Source organism: Carassius gibelio, chromosome A21, assembly GCF_023724105.1.
Source record: "Carassius gibelio isolate Cgi1373 ecotype wild population from Czech Republic chromosome A21, carGib1.2-hapl.c, whole genome shotgun sequence".
Lineage (NCBI taxonomy): Eukaryota > Metazoa > Chordata > Actinopteri > Cypriniformes > Cyprinidae > Carassius > Carassius gibelio.
The window spans coordinates 17,750,438-17,766,296 of NC_068391.1; the positions used below are offsets into that span (position 1 = coordinate 17,750,438).

Consider the following 15,859-nt stretch of genomic DNA (forward strand, 5'->3'; position numbering starts at 1 on the left):
AAGTCCATTAAAACACAGCACTCATGAATGCTGGGTAAAGAACATACTCATTGCAAACTTATTGCTTCTCAGTATTGGATACATTGTACATTTATATACAACATTTCTATATCCTTCATCTTAGATGAAAGCTGCTGTATTAAGCTAAGTTAAGTTTAGCTTCCCTATACTAGTCACTATTACCCACATTATTTCACAAATAAAGTCCACTGAATAAGCGAATGTGAACAAGTTAGTGAATTTAGAAACTATGTAAGTGGGAATTCATTTGTGCATGGGTGTTTTCTAGTGGTCAACTGTTGAGCGTGTATCAGTCATACACTGTTGAGGTGCATTATGGGATTGAATGAGTATACTCAATATCGTCCAATATGGTTTGGGATACCAATATAAATGGCTGAAAAATACAAATCAATGCATTTCTAAAACATTATGCTGTCCTCTGTAATTAATCCATCACTAAAATGTTTGTTTTGTTCTTGGCTTTTTTCTTTTGACAACACATCGATCATATTGAATTACTGACGACTGACACTTTGCTTAAATTATGTTTGACAAAAAATTGACTCAGAATGCCATTCCTACCTATTCACTTAAAAGTAATAATGCTCTTAAAAATCCAGAAACTGTTCATTTTGAAGGGGTGTTTTTTATTATCTATATGCTTTATAGCTGTAGAGTCTCTTGGTGGAGTTTAGCTTTAGCGTTAGCTTTCCCAGAGCCCATCTGCGTAAGGCCAAGCCAGCACTGACGTGCTTTACAAAGACACTTGAAGTATTTATCTAGACGTCCGACCAATCCAATCAGTGTCCCATTTAGTCAAGGATTTAGATGTCCAGGGAAATTTGTTGGATCTGGATGGAAGAACAGAACATATGATGTGGTGATTTACTGTCATGGATGAATATGGTGTGATAAGCTGTGATGGTCTCTTGGGGTCTGTGGCCGTGTGCTGGCGGCATCAAGCGTTATCAGGAGGTCTGTTTGCATTTGGATGAAAGACAGAAAGTACAGATTTACAGTTAGTATTGACAGAAAGCCTGTTTTTTTTTTTGGTTAGGGTTTCAGTTTATTACATTTCAGTGGATACACTCATCACGTCAGTTCAGTCCACAACTTTAATTAGTGGTGCTTGTTAAGTTTGCGTTTTTCTGTTTGCTGGGTCGGAAAATGAGTGAAAAGAATCCCATAGCCCTAGTTTTTCCGCTATTCTTTAGTACATGTAACTGCTGTTTTTTAATTGTATATTGTTGCAGTGTGAAAAACGAGCGAAGGGATGATATTAATTGTGCTTACCATGATTGAGGTTTTAATAGACCCCAAACTGACCTCAGATCAGGTCGGAAATATTTCATTAAGACAACAGCAGTTAGAATGAACTCAACGAGGGCAACTCCGATAACAACAACTGGATGTATTTATCTCCTGGAGCTGGAGGTTAGTGTGTGATCCCAGCTACACCAGCCTACAGCATTAAATGAGTTTTTGAGAAAGGGAAAGAGGGAAAAATGGCTCAGCTGAGCGCATCTCTCTATCTCAGTCCCAGAGCACCAAGCACAAACCCTAGGGACGTGGAAAGGGGATACAATCTGTCCACTGTGTGCACTAATGTGCTACAAACCTCATGTGGGCAATAATTTTATATTCACTCTATAGTTTCGGTGATTTTAGTTTCTGCTTTTAACATCTTTAAATCAAATTGGATTAATTTTCAATAACTTTGTATACTGTATTCATCTTTAAATGTATTAACTCAGCAGACAAATCAAACACTCAACCCTGGTGTTGTTACAGCCACCAGTTAAGCTACAGGAACTATTGCTTATAGCTATTAATTACTATTAATATTAATAATAATATTATTAATTATGTTTAAAATTGTATAAATATTCTAGTAGTATTTTTGTTATTTTATCACATAACACGGGATGTTTTAATTGAAGACAAACCAAATAATACCACAGAATAACCCAGAATTATTTATTAGTTTACTTATTAATGCATTAATTTATTAAAATCTCAGCCCATATTGTCTCAATTGTGATATGGCGATAAAATAAAACATCTTTTAAAATTGTGAGTTTAATATTTCATTAAATATATTATAACATGAAAGAGCATATATAAGAATGACCTAAAATGTATCTTCCTGATTTTCAGGACATTTTTTGTGTTTTCAGGACAATTTTTTTTTTTTTGCTTTTGTGTCTATCAAGTCTAACTTCTCAAATGTGCGTAGCCCTGTGTTCGTATTCTTGTCTTTTGCTTGTGTTTTGTGTGTGAGACATTTTACATTGTACATTAAACGTGTGTGTGTGTATGTGTGTGTCAGACCAGCATGGTGAGCAGATGGCTTAGAGAAAGCCACAGAAAGTTTAATCCTATCAGATGGATTCATGTGTCTCCATCTGCTTAATCCAGCTACCATTTCAGCCTCCGCCAAAAACCTCCACTCACGCCAAGATTACCGCCACAGATTGCACCTCATCTTCCCTGCTCTACCACCCCACCAAACGCCAAAGTGTGTGCATGTATGTCTCATTTCACCCTCCAGGTCAGGATTTCTTTCCTTTCTAGCATCTTGACACAAGCATGACATGTAAAAAGAGAAGATTAATCGTGTTTACGGAACATGAGAAGTTGTTCTTTTCAGTAATCTAAAGCTTCTTGTGATTAGGATTTAGGGATGTTTTAGAAAAAAAAAAAAAAAAACATTAATATTGGCTACAGATTAAGCCTTTGGCTTTTGAGCTTTTAAATATGATAGCTTTTTGAAATCTAATAACCGAATGATTGGTAGTTAAAAAATATGTCAATCCTTTGTATTTGAGAACCAAGATATTTTATTTTCTTAATATTATTGTATTAATTTTATAATATGTATTTTTTAGAAGATTAAGAGGATTTTTACTTGATTCTTTTTCAAATCATCATTAGTTAAAATTGGTAGTGATTAGTTAAAAACACTTTAAATAGTCACAATACAATATAGTCATTGTGTAGTCAAAAATAAATAAATACATAAATAAATAAATAATATTAATAATAAATAATTAATATTGATAGTTAATTGTATCTATCTATCTATCTATCTATCTATCTATCTATCTATCTATCTATCTATCTATCTATATACTACTGGTCAAAAGTTTTGGATCAGAACTATTTTTAATGTTTTTGTTGGAGTTTCTTCTGCTCATCAACGCTGCATTTATTTGATCAAAAATACAGGGAAAAATAATATTTTGAAATGTTATTATTATGAAAATAACTCAAAAAACATTTTGAGAAAACTGTTTTGCTGCTTAATATGTTTTTGGAACCTGTGATACTTTTTTTCAGGATTCAGAGAAGAGTATTCATTTAAAATATAAATATTTTCTAAGCATATACACTATAGCTCAAAAGTTTGGGGTTAGTCATTTTTATTCTTTCTTTTTTTTTTATATAAATTAAAACTTTTACTCAGCAAGCATGTGTTAAACTGTTAAGAAGTGATAGCAATTATTTAAATTGTTAGAAAAGATTTTATATTCTTCTTTATATTCTTTTTAAATTTGTATTCATCAAAGAATCCTGAAAAAAGTATTGCAGTTTCTAAAAATAAAATATTTGGCAGCACAACTGTTTACATATTAGAATGAGTTTCTTGAGGATCATGTGACACTTTATACTGGAGTAATGGCTGATGGAAACTCAGCTTTGCAACACAGAAATAAATGAGGTTTTTAAGGATATTAAAATAGAAACCATGTTTTATATTGTAATAACATTTTGCAAGATTATTGTTCTTTTCTGTATTTTTTTATCTAATAAATTGATATATATAAATATATAAGTATTATATTAAGTATTATATAAGTATTCTCAGCACCATTGAACATATTTGACTATATTTAAATATGGATTAAAAAATAATAATAATAAAATGCTGAAAATAAAAAAACTGATTAATGAAATTTAGCATACTATATATATTATATATCTAATTTTCTAATTTTCTATTTATTTGAGCTATCAATCATTGTTAGTTCTTCTAAGAAATGTTTTGCTGGACCTCACACGGCTTGACGCTTCATGTTTACTGTAACAACTCTAGCCTAGCAAGGCTACAATATATCTTACCCAACTTGCTTCTCACAGCGTGTGGATCACAGTCATGCTGGCCCGTCACAACCCTTCCTCTCTTTATATCTCATTACTGTGAGTGACGCTTTGGCATTTGGGAGCTAAATGCAGGTAAACGCAGGCTGGCTAAATTGCTTTCTTTGCCCCCTGCTAGCATAAGACTTTGTGTCTCGAAGGGGAGCAGACAGCTCTAATAAGCAAACTGACCTTTCTCCGTGGTGGTCCCTTTCTCCCTCAGCCACAGATCCTCGGCCGCCGTGGAGAGCAACAAACAGAACACGCTAAACGAGCCACTGTACCTCGACTCCCGGTGACAAAACACGTGTCTTCTACAGCAGGAGGCCTAAGGTCACCTTGTTTACACAAAGAACATACAATCGCGCTGTAATGCTAATGTGTACTCTTAGGATACTTGAAGAATTGATGAGCAGATATTGAATATAGTTTATGACAGTTTGGCTATGACTGATTGACTGATTGACTGACTGATTGATTGATTGGTGAAATGTCAAGAATATTTCTACCACATTCTACACACATTTTAAAATAAAACTGAGGACAATTTCACTTTACACACATACATTTAAAATTAGTTGGAAATTACATACAATAAAAATGCATCTATCTATCTATCTATCTATCTATCTATCTATCTATCTATCTATCTATCTATCTATCTATCTATCTATCTATCTATCTATCTATCTATCTATAATTTTTTCATACAATACATTTTGCTTTAACTCTGTTTAGATTATCATACTATACAGGGTATAAAACATATGGTAACACTTTGTTTTACAGTTTCCTTGTTACACATCTTAGATGTTCTTACTATAGTAAATTATGCATAATTATAAGCAATTAACCCAAAACCAAACTGTAACTCTAATTATATAGTAAATACATCTACTTAATTAATAGTACTCAGTACTTACAGTATTTGTACTATTACACTGTAACAAGATCAATTTAAAAATAAAATGGTAGCACTTTATTTTATAGTCCTGTTCCTTGTGTACATACTATGTACTTTTTATAGTAATTTCAATAACTATGTAATAACTAGGTACTAAACCTGAACCTACCCCTAAACCTAACCCTAGCCCATGTAGTTACCTTGTATAACCAGAACTTTCTTAGATAAATACACTTTATTTTACAGTACGTGTACTAACATGTACTTATAGTGTACTTACAGTGTATATATCTAAGACAGTTCTGGTAATACAAGTTAACTACATGGGGTAAGGTTAGGTTTAGGGGTAGGTTCAGGGTTAGTACCTAGTTATTACATAGTTATTGTAATTACTATAATAAGTACATAGTATGTACATGAGGATCAGGACTGTAAAATAAAGTGCTACCAAAGTATTTTTCAATAATTTTAATGTTGTCTTCAAAAAAAATATGTTTTTAATAAAAACCAATACAAAAACTATCCTAAATCACTATATCAGACTTAAAATTATGATTTCATCCTCAAACATGGCTTATGCTCTAGTAACGAATGATTTGTACAGTCGTTCATACCGGAGAGAGATTGAGATTCTTGCATGCATCCTTCTAAAAGAGTAAACCTTTTGGCAGTCCTTCCCATAATTTGAGGCAATGTCTCACTGTTCTGCTACAACTGAAGCATTTCCTTACCGTGCCCTCAAAGTATAGAGTTGGACGGGAATTCTTGGTGTAAGCGATCCTTTGTTTTTACGCCTAATGTGTGCTATGAGAGCTGTGAAAACCACCGACACTTTTCCAGAAAGTATGGTATGTGATTCTTAGTTGGATCCAGCTGTGTGGGTTTTCTCGGTGACATTTGTGTGTTTTTGGTTTCCTGCTTTGGCCTTGAAATAAGAGACTGAGAGGTGTCAAGACTTCCCTCAGACCCCAGGAAATAAGATGCATTTAAACGTCACCTTTAACCCCCAAATCTGCAAACCTGACACTAATGTTGATCCTGAATGTTGGGAAGTTCTCTACAAAAATCTAAACATGGTCAAGCAATGCTAGTGTCGGTTATTTACACTGAGTACAGATGAATAAAGTATATTTTCATTTTTCTGCTTTCTCTAAATTGGTCCTGTGACGTTTCTGGACGCAGCTGCACCTTGTATCAAAGCCATTAGTCCCAGTGAAGGCTGGACAACAGGAGGTGCTACTGTCATCATCATTGGAGACAACTTCTTTGACGGACTGCAGGTCATCTTCGGCACCATGTTGGTCTGGAGTGAGGTGAGTTTGCAAGTCATATGTTCCCCTCTGTCCAGCAGAACTTTGGATTTTCTCACTGCTTGTTGCTTGATCTCGTAAGTAATCATAGGTTTTCTTACACAAAGCAGTTAGTTCTAGTACACATACACTTTAGTATGTTTGCACTGACACGGAAACACACTTATTAACATACTGACAACATCTAAAACGTCGACCCATTTTATGAAACTTACATTTAGCCATCACTTAAAATGTTTAGAATTTGATTGGATTGATCTTAGGTTTGGGACTCAAACCTACACACAGAAATAAGAAACACACAGAAACCTAAGTACAGAAATATACATTAAATGTAAATACAATAATTCCTATACAAAGATTTGTGCATTGTTAAAGCTGTGCGTATATATGAATGCTAATTTCTTCCACATAACATCATTACAATTACAAAAGGTAGAATTTATGGCCTCATGGTCACATTTTATTTTTAGCTGCCCTTGTTACAGTGTAATTATTGTATATATATATATATATATATATATATATATATATATATATATATATATATATATATATATATATATATATATATATATATATATATATATAGATTGTCTCCCACAATACTTTCATCACCTCACCATGTTCTTTAAAAAGAAGTAATCTTAGGCTTTTTAAGCGAGAGTTAAACACACTGCTTAAACATGTACATCTGGAAAACATGATTTTAGTGGAATAATTTAGATTTTTACTCTTTGGACTGTTGAATTATTGAAAAATGAATGCATGCTTGTGTCAAGATCACTTTGTCTCATTCGGTATGCAATAATTCAATGGCCCATTCTCAATGATTCCTGACATACTGTATTATGCTAAAAAAAATTATCAGTCAACAATAAAATAGTCTCAGTTTAGTTCAGTAGTTAATTCAGTATACATTCTATCTTAAATACAACATTACGTGTGGTCAGCTTAATAAAATCCCTCCAGTGTTGTTATTTAAAACCTAAATCTTTATGCAGTTATAAATGTCACCTTTCCTAAAGTTGTCGAAGACACCCATTGTCCTTTCAGATTGCATAAGCGTTTTGTTAGACCGACATTATGCAGGTGATTAAGTTATTGTGCTTAAGTGATTAAGAAATGTGATACTTTCAATAGCTGCTCAAAAGTCTTTGTACAAGAAATTGAGCAGCTTGTGTAACACTGGCTAACTGCTTAATAGCGGCAGCTTTAAATGTGCTCAAATCAGTGGTGGCGAATCACAGACACAAACACATTGATCCGGAATGTTTTGTAGTACTACTGAGTATTCATCAATCACCAACCCTGATACAAATGTCCCACTGCACATTCAGCTAACCTCTTTGATCTGCTGGTGCTGAGTGCTATTAGCTACCAGAGAAACGAGCTAATGACTGTGTGTGTGTAGGTTTTATGATGAACTACATCTGGTAACGATTAATACATTATACTGAAATCTCCCTATAGCGGTTCCTGTGGACCTCATAACCTTGTGACCTTTATCTCCTGACCCCGTGACCCTCGTACATGGGGGGGTGGCGGTCAAGAGCCATGTAGTTCCCTTCAGCTGCAGTGCCAGCAGGGATCTGATTACCACAGATAGCATCTAACAAGGGAGGAAGAGAACAAGAGCAGGGAAGGGACCAAGGAAGATCTTTTTCATTTCTTCTCCTCCTACCCATTCACTGCTCCCTGAACACAGTCATATTTGTCTGTCATTGTCAAATAGCAGCAATCATTAATACTGCATTTCAAAGAAGTCTTTTTGTGGACTGTGGTCTTTCTAAAACATGTGCAGTACATACTGTAGTACCCAACAACGGACAGTAAGGAACAAATAGCCTCTTAGCCACTAACCTGAGAGAGTACATACTGTGTCGACTGCACTGGATTCAATCCAAACTTTGTTGAAACTTTAGATTAGAGAACCCATATTCACTATTAAAGTGTCACAGTTAAACCCAAATATTCAGATGTGTGCAGTGCATTTTACAGAGGACTGTTTCCTGGGAGAGCCTGCAATGCCGGCTGTGCACAGAGGCTGTCTCTATAAAGTGTGACAACTTCGACTTTGCAAGGACAGTCTGGCGCTTCAGACAGCCTGTAAATACATTTAATATTTTAAGAATTTGCCACTGACGATTCGAATGCAAGCAGAGAAGCGGTTGTTGTTTGTCATCTCTCCAATCATAAATGCAGACAATGGTTTTATGGTTATGCAGCTCGATGCAACACAATGTGTAAAAACACAGTATAATTCATTATAATCAGTAATTATGTCCCCACTACATGCAAAAAATGTCTAGTTTATAATGGGTTTTATTGTTTTTGACATATTGTGCCCAGACATGGCATCACTGTATGGTAAGGGGCATAACATTTCCGTCACATGCTTGAGGCATTTGCCCAATCACAACGCACTGGATAGCTAGCCAATCAGAGCACACCTCACTTTTCAGACTGATGAAGTTTGTAAAAATATATGCGTTTCAGTAAGGTGGGGCATGGATGAGCAACAGTAAAATACAGTATGTGGAAAATAATGTTTTATTTATCTATTTATTTTTTACCTTAAACTGCATAAACACATTGCATTACACCAAATAATGTTCTTTTGAGAAACATCATATGACCCCTCTAACTATGAATTTTCCCTCAATAATCTTGTAATTTGCTGCTTATTGATAGCAAGCAAGATCTTTTTTGTAGTTATGTTTGGGTATGGGGTAGGCTTCAGGGATGTAGAATATGGTCATGCATAATGAGGCAATAATATGTGTTTCATAAGTACTATTAAACAGTGCTAGTAATATGCATGCTAATAAGCAAATAGTTAATAGTGAATAGTGTTCCCTAACCTAAAGTGTTACATAAACTTCCTTTCTGTAGTCATATATACAGAATACTTTTAATTTAATGCTGTGTTTGTATATGTGTAAAGTCCGAAACATGCTCCATGTAAGTATGTGAACACAATCAATTCTAGTTTTGTTTGTTTGTTTCTTTCAATGTATTGTTATTTCAGTATTTTCTGTATACTATATAATTTGATTAACGTATTTTTATATTTTTTAGTTTTCATTTAAATTTAAGTTTACATTTTTGTCAATTTGTTAGAGTATTTGCTTTTGTTATTTTTTATATTTACATTTAGCTCCATTTTTTTTATAAAGTTTTATTGTATTATGTGTTTTTTTATAGCCACAAAACATTTATATTTGCATACTCCTCATGAGTGAATGATCTGCAACACTCAGACAAACCACACATATATTCACAGTTGATTCCAGAACAGTTTGACATTAGCATATTGCTAAGCTAATGACATGATACTCTAATAAGCATAAACCACAAAAATACTGGGTAAAGGAGTATATTTTTTTTTATTAAGATTTAAATATTTTCATGTTTCTTTTAGTTATAGTATCGAGTGAATTACATTTGTAGTCGAGGTTTTTATTTATTTATTTATTTTTGGCATTGCACACTAGCATTCCATAACTACTCTTTCTGCTACTTTCACTTGTGTATTGTTTTGAAATTAAGTTTATGACTGTGAGAGACAAATGTTCAAAGATGTTTTAGACAACAGCTCATATGAACCACAAGCTTATAATCTGTGAGATGCTGAAAGACAGTGGGCTGTTAATTACGTCTCTGAGGAGCTCCACCTGTCCTCTTCCAGCCTTCATCTACGCCATCCCTTCACCACCCACCATAAACAGCCTGATACTGATTAGACAAGATTCATTCACACATGTACAAACACACATGTGGCACACACACAGTCAGATTGTTTACTGATCAGAACTGGATCAAAGAACATAATCAACCAGGGCAAATGAACAAACAAAACACAACTAGCATCTGCCAACAAATGCTGCCAGTTTTTTTGTTTTTCTCTCTCTCAGAACTAACTTCACTGTTCTGAGATTTTTTATTAACTTGTGTCAATGTGATTTTAAGTGGATTTATTAAGTCAGTTTGTCTGAAGAGTCACAGCTCAGTATAGTCATTAGTCAAATGTTGGGGACTGTGTTTGTTGACATTGGTTTCCTCTAATTTCATAGCTATCAGTCAATAACATGACATTTAATGATTGGCTCAAAACAACCTGGCTGTAGAACTGAGCACAAAAATTTAATTCTCATGCTTCCTGTGCCAGCTGAGCAACTGTCATTGAGGAAAATGCTTTCTCCGGCTATTTAAAACTCATTGATTCTAATGTCCTCTCTGCATCTTATTTTCTTCTCACAGCTCATCACACCTCATGCCATCAGAGTTCAGACCCCTCCTCGTCACATCCCCGGAGTGGTAGAGGTCACGCTTTCCTATAAGTCCAAACAGTTTTGCAAAGGCACACCAGGAAGATTCATCTACACAGGTAACCTTTTCATTTTAAAATAAGAAACTTTTGACTTGTTTCAACATTATCATTACATAAAAACAGGTTGGTCACAGAAAAGGTGCGCTTTTACTTTTAAAAGTTTTTTTTTAGAACAATAAAAAAAACTTCCCAGTGCTTTGGAATATGAATCTGAGTTATATCTAGGGAAAATAATAGAGAACCAACAGAATATCTTTTTGACCACCCACCAACCTCTTCAAACTCAATCCTATGTACAGGGTAATTTAGAATAGGAGAATATGATTGGATAATCATATATATGTAAATGATTTTTTTAATATATATAATTATTTGCTATATGCGTAGAATTGCTGTTTAATTTTCTCACAAACACCCACACAAAAAAGTACAGCTTTGTTAGCTTAATTACTGCTGATGGAGAAATTGTAACAGCTAATGCTCTTAAAACCTGTTACAATTAAGGAAGAAAGCAAGCTGCATTTTATAGGCCTCCATACTGAAGCCATTTAAACAGCAAAACAAACTGTGCAGCTTTCACGAAACTGTTAATGCGTAAATACATTATACTTCCTCAGTTAATTTGAGCTTTAGTCACCAGTTACTTCAGCATCCATGAAGCACTGTGATTGCGCTTTGGACATACATCATACCCATCCCGATCAATGCTTACTTCTTCTGTGAGGTCAAAGGTCAGCTAGCTGGCTAATTTCAAAGTTTTTTTTTTCTGTTGCTTTCTGTTTGTACTTCCTCGCTGGTGTTAAATCCTCACGTGCACCCACACAAACAAGAGGACACACTTGAAAGTGATTCGAAATCAAAGGCGAATTAAAAGAGAAAATAGCTGATCTGGTGCACAGATGGATCTTGTGAGAGGGCGACCGACTCGTTCCAGTGAGAAAGGGAGAAGGAAACAGTATGTGTGTCCACAGAAGTGAAGTGCCATGGTAGACATGTTATCAGAGTTTTAGGTGGCAAGCAGTGACACTCAAAGGAAGACACAGATGGCACATTTATTATTTTATTTCTTTCACCCGCTGCTGTGAGTATGAATATCAAACATTTCTCTCAGATGCCAGGCAGAGATTCTTTGGAAATAAAAGCAAATGTAGTGAAATTCATGCCTTTGAGCATAAATCGTCCAACTTATAGCAGCGCTACAGGTAACCTTCAGCTTTTTCAACTAATCATGTACCTTACTCTTGAAAATGAACTCAAGTTGGCACCTTTCGTGGGCATCACCGACGTTAAGCAACTGGCACACAGTGATGGCAGCTGGCATGGGTATTAGAAGTACCCAGCAGACAGCTGGCAATGCTAATCAGCCTCTGTTAGCCGAGGCCGCTAGCAAAAGGCTATTTGCATAGAACACTAGCAAACCCTCAGAACTAATTGAATCAATACAGGCAAAGCCACGGACGCATCCCGCCAGGCTCTGGCCAGGCATTAATCAATGGCTACCTGGAAACTACAACTGAAGTCAGAATCCATAAGTGGCTAAATCAGTCAACCACAACAAGAGCGTAAGTTGAACATGAGGTCTCGCAGACAATAACAAGAAGAAAGTCTGTGCTTTTGGCCTGTGTTTTACACGAAAAATACAGGTCAGGCTTTGTTTTAGATTTTTTGTAGCACAATAAAGTTATAAAACAAAACACAGCTATATGAAGTGCAGCAGAGTTCAAAATAAGGCATGTATGTATATGTACATGCACCTCCATGAGTTTTCCTTGATAAAAAGCTGTTTAAACCACTTATGGTATAGTTTATAGCTGGTTTAAATTGGTCTAGCTGTTCTCCCAACCTGATCAGTCAACCCGATCTCACGGCAATTCGTTCATTTTTCACAAGGTGGCTTATTCGTATGCATTCGTACGACCACACTCGTACAAATTCATACGATTGTTGCCAAATCATACGTATTTTACGAGTTGCACAATTCGTATGAATTTGTATGAATGACCTACACCTAACCCCACCCCTAAACCTAACCGTCACTGAGGTTTAGACAAATCGTATAAAATCGTACAAGTGAGGTCGTACAAATTCGTACGAATAAGCCACCTCTTAAAATACGTACAAATTGGTTGTGAGATAGCGTTGGATCAGCCGGTGTTCTGCTGGTTTAGGTAGTCTCCTAGCTTCTAGCTCCAGTTGTAGCGTGTTAAATACATTTCATTTGAGTTTAAATGATTATATTAGTATAAATTATACAATTATTATTATTTATTTACTTACATGGAATAGTATGTCATTTTAATATCAGATGTAGCATTACAATAATTACTGGTTTATCAGAATCGTCTAGAATCTTAATATATCTTTGCATCCCTATACCTGACTGACCTAAACAGTGGAAACCAACACGGTGGCCAACTAACCACCTTAGTCTGGTTTTTAGCTAGTTTTTCTTCAGTGGGACTGTTTGTTTCTCTGTCTTTCTGTCTCACTCTCATTCTGTGTTTCAGTTGTACTGGACACCATATCCAGATCCCTGGGGACAAACTAATACATCTCATATAATTGACAGTGTAGGCTCTCTGTCACTTCTAAAACTGAATGTCAGCGGCGTGTGTTTGTTAGGAGGAAGTGCAAAGTGCCAATCGATAAACCGTTGGAGCAACACAAATCCTGTCTATGGAACTGCCTTAACATTCACAAGAATCTCATGGAAACAGATCTGAGACAGAAAGGTCATGCTTTTCCCCTTCTGTTCACCATTCCACTCACTTTCGTTAATTTTATCATTTTTAAATTGGTATATCTGATTTCTGTTCCTTATGTAAGAACAGTGATGCCAAACCACTACTCTTCATTGGAGTTATCGTAAAGAAGCATTTGTACAACATTTAACTTGCATGTTTGAATATATTTCCAATGTGAAACAATCTAATCAGAAATTGATATGACAGGAAAAAGTGAGGGATTGGTGGGAAGCATTTGGAAAATAATGTGATTGGTGTTGTTTCTAAAATGTAGTTTCAGGACTGGGGTAACTTGTTTCATTTAGATGGAAAAAAATCTTTGGAATAACAAACAAATAGTAAAAAAAATATGTAAATTTAAATAAAATATTGTAAAATATTATTGTAAATTACATTATTGTAATATTGTAAATATTGTAAAATATTATTGTAAATGAGATTTTAATTTAATTTGATGTCAAGTTGATTGTCTGCTTTTTTTTACTTTTTTTTAAGGGCCCTATCATACACCCGGCGCAATGGAGCGCAAGAGTTTTTGCTGTTTGTTTAAATAGCAAATGCATTTACATCTGCTGATCTAAAAAAGAGGTGTTTTCAGGTGCATTGTTGATGCATTGCAGTTTTGAGGAACTCCAAGTAGACTGCAGCATAGACCAACTCAAACCTACTCTAAAGTCTGGCGAAATCTTTTTTCTTTGTTATTTAAAAAGTACGTTAGTAAGTGTAAGCGACCATGTAAATAGTGAACCCGCCGTGCTGTGAGCACAACTGGCTTTTAAATGGGATGGGAGGTGAGACTCTGATTGGTTTATTGCACATAACGCCCAAAAACCGATTACTCATTAAAACAAACCATTTAGACGCGCCAATCGTTTTCCCTTCATTAAACTAGGAAAAGTGAATTCGGACCTGCGTTGTGCGCTTTAGATCACATGCTTAGATCGTTAAAATAGGGCCCTTAGACAGAATTCTACTAGCATCCTATGAAACTGCACTATGGGAAGTATAGTAGAAAACAGAATGAAACTTTGAATTGTGACTCAATCCATGAGTTCATCATTTTAAACAAATATCGCCTCTTAATAGCAAAGCGCCTTTTCTGCTAGCATTTTTGCTTGCTAGACAGGCAGTAATTGGTGACGTTAAAAATTCTGTGGGATCTACTGCTGCCAACTTAATGCTTTATTGTCAGAAGGGACGAACACCTCCAATTAGATTACAGGCAATTCCAGGACACTGCCAGATCGGATTGCAGCCAGAAATCTCTGCACCAGTCGCAACAGAATTGTATCCAGTAGCGTTGTAGATGGTAGATGAATCACACACACCAACACACACACACACACTGTTAACAAGAGCCCAAAGGATGAGTTTTGGGGCTTTATTATATAACACAGCCTCAGTGAAAACAGGAGCACCATGGAAATATGCAATTAGTCAGCACACCAAGCAGAAAAAACACAAGAATGGTTTTGTGTTTCTCAAAGTAATGAATAAAATGACTCTAGTCTAATATACAACACACGGCATGTTATATATTTGTGTATAGTTCTGTCATGTACAGAAACATTTCCTTCATTCTGTAAAGAAAGCGTACTTCAGCAGCACCTCCTCTACACCTGCCTCCAACATCTCTTTTACAGCTAGTTGTTTTGTGACATAAAGACGCAACATAAGAAAGTAAAAAGTGTTGTAAAATATACGCGAGAGGGAAAGACAAGAATAAAATAGTTCTCTATTGATCTTAAACTGGTGTGGCTTGGAAAAAATAACTCATCTATAATAAGGGGGGAAGAATGAAGCGATAATTCAGTGGTATTGAACGCTCTGCTGCCGTGTATATTGATCCCATAGAGCTTTTGCCTTCGGCTCTCACCTGAAGAGGGGGAATGCATGCGCCCTCTAGGAAGAAGGAGGGAAGGAGATGAAGAAGGAGAGGGAGGGGGTGACATTCCCTTGCTCATTACTGCAGTACTACAGCAGGAAAAGGATTGGCGTTTTAGTTAAAGTTGATCCATACAGTCGTGGTGCTGTCAGAGCCACGGACCTGCTTGTTCCAAGAATAGAATTGCTATTGTTATTGATTAGAGTGGATAAACTTTCAGTTTGATTCTGTTCACATGCATTTGATTTGATTCAAACGGAAAACATTGTTTTATTGAAAGACAACCCATGCCTCATGGTTGCTAGAGCGCTGGACCTGCTGGTTCTAGAGTAGAATCAGTTCTGTTGTAGATTCAATTCATTTTGTTCAGTCTGATACGGTCCAGTACATTTGGGTTTGAATATTAGATATACTTTTGGCAAGGTTCACAGTCTACTCGTTATAGAACATTATCAATTATTTTATATCCATTCGATTTTTAATTCATTTTTTTTTAATTCATTTATTTAAATTTACTTTTGTTTTAAAGGTTTTTGGTGA

The 15,859-nt window shown here is 35.3% G+C and overlaps 1 protein-coding gene across 5 annotated transcripts in view; it reads left to right on the forward strand.

The window, feature by feature from the left end:
* Window positions 1-15,859, forward strand: part of LOC127942024 (transcription factor COE1-A) — a 121,037-nt gene that overhangs the window by 83,364 nt on the left and 21,814 nt on the right. For all 5 annotated transcript variants that reach the window (XM_052537543.1, XM_052537544.1, XM_052537545.1 and 2 more), the window contains exons 9-10: window positions 6,230-6,360; window positions 10,621-10,747. In XM_052537543.1, coding sequence (XP_052393503.1) covers window positions 6,230-6,360; window positions 10,621-10,747 — 258 coding nt within the window. The remainder of the gene's footprint in view (window positions 1-6,229; window positions 6,361-10,620; window positions 10,748-15,859) is intronic.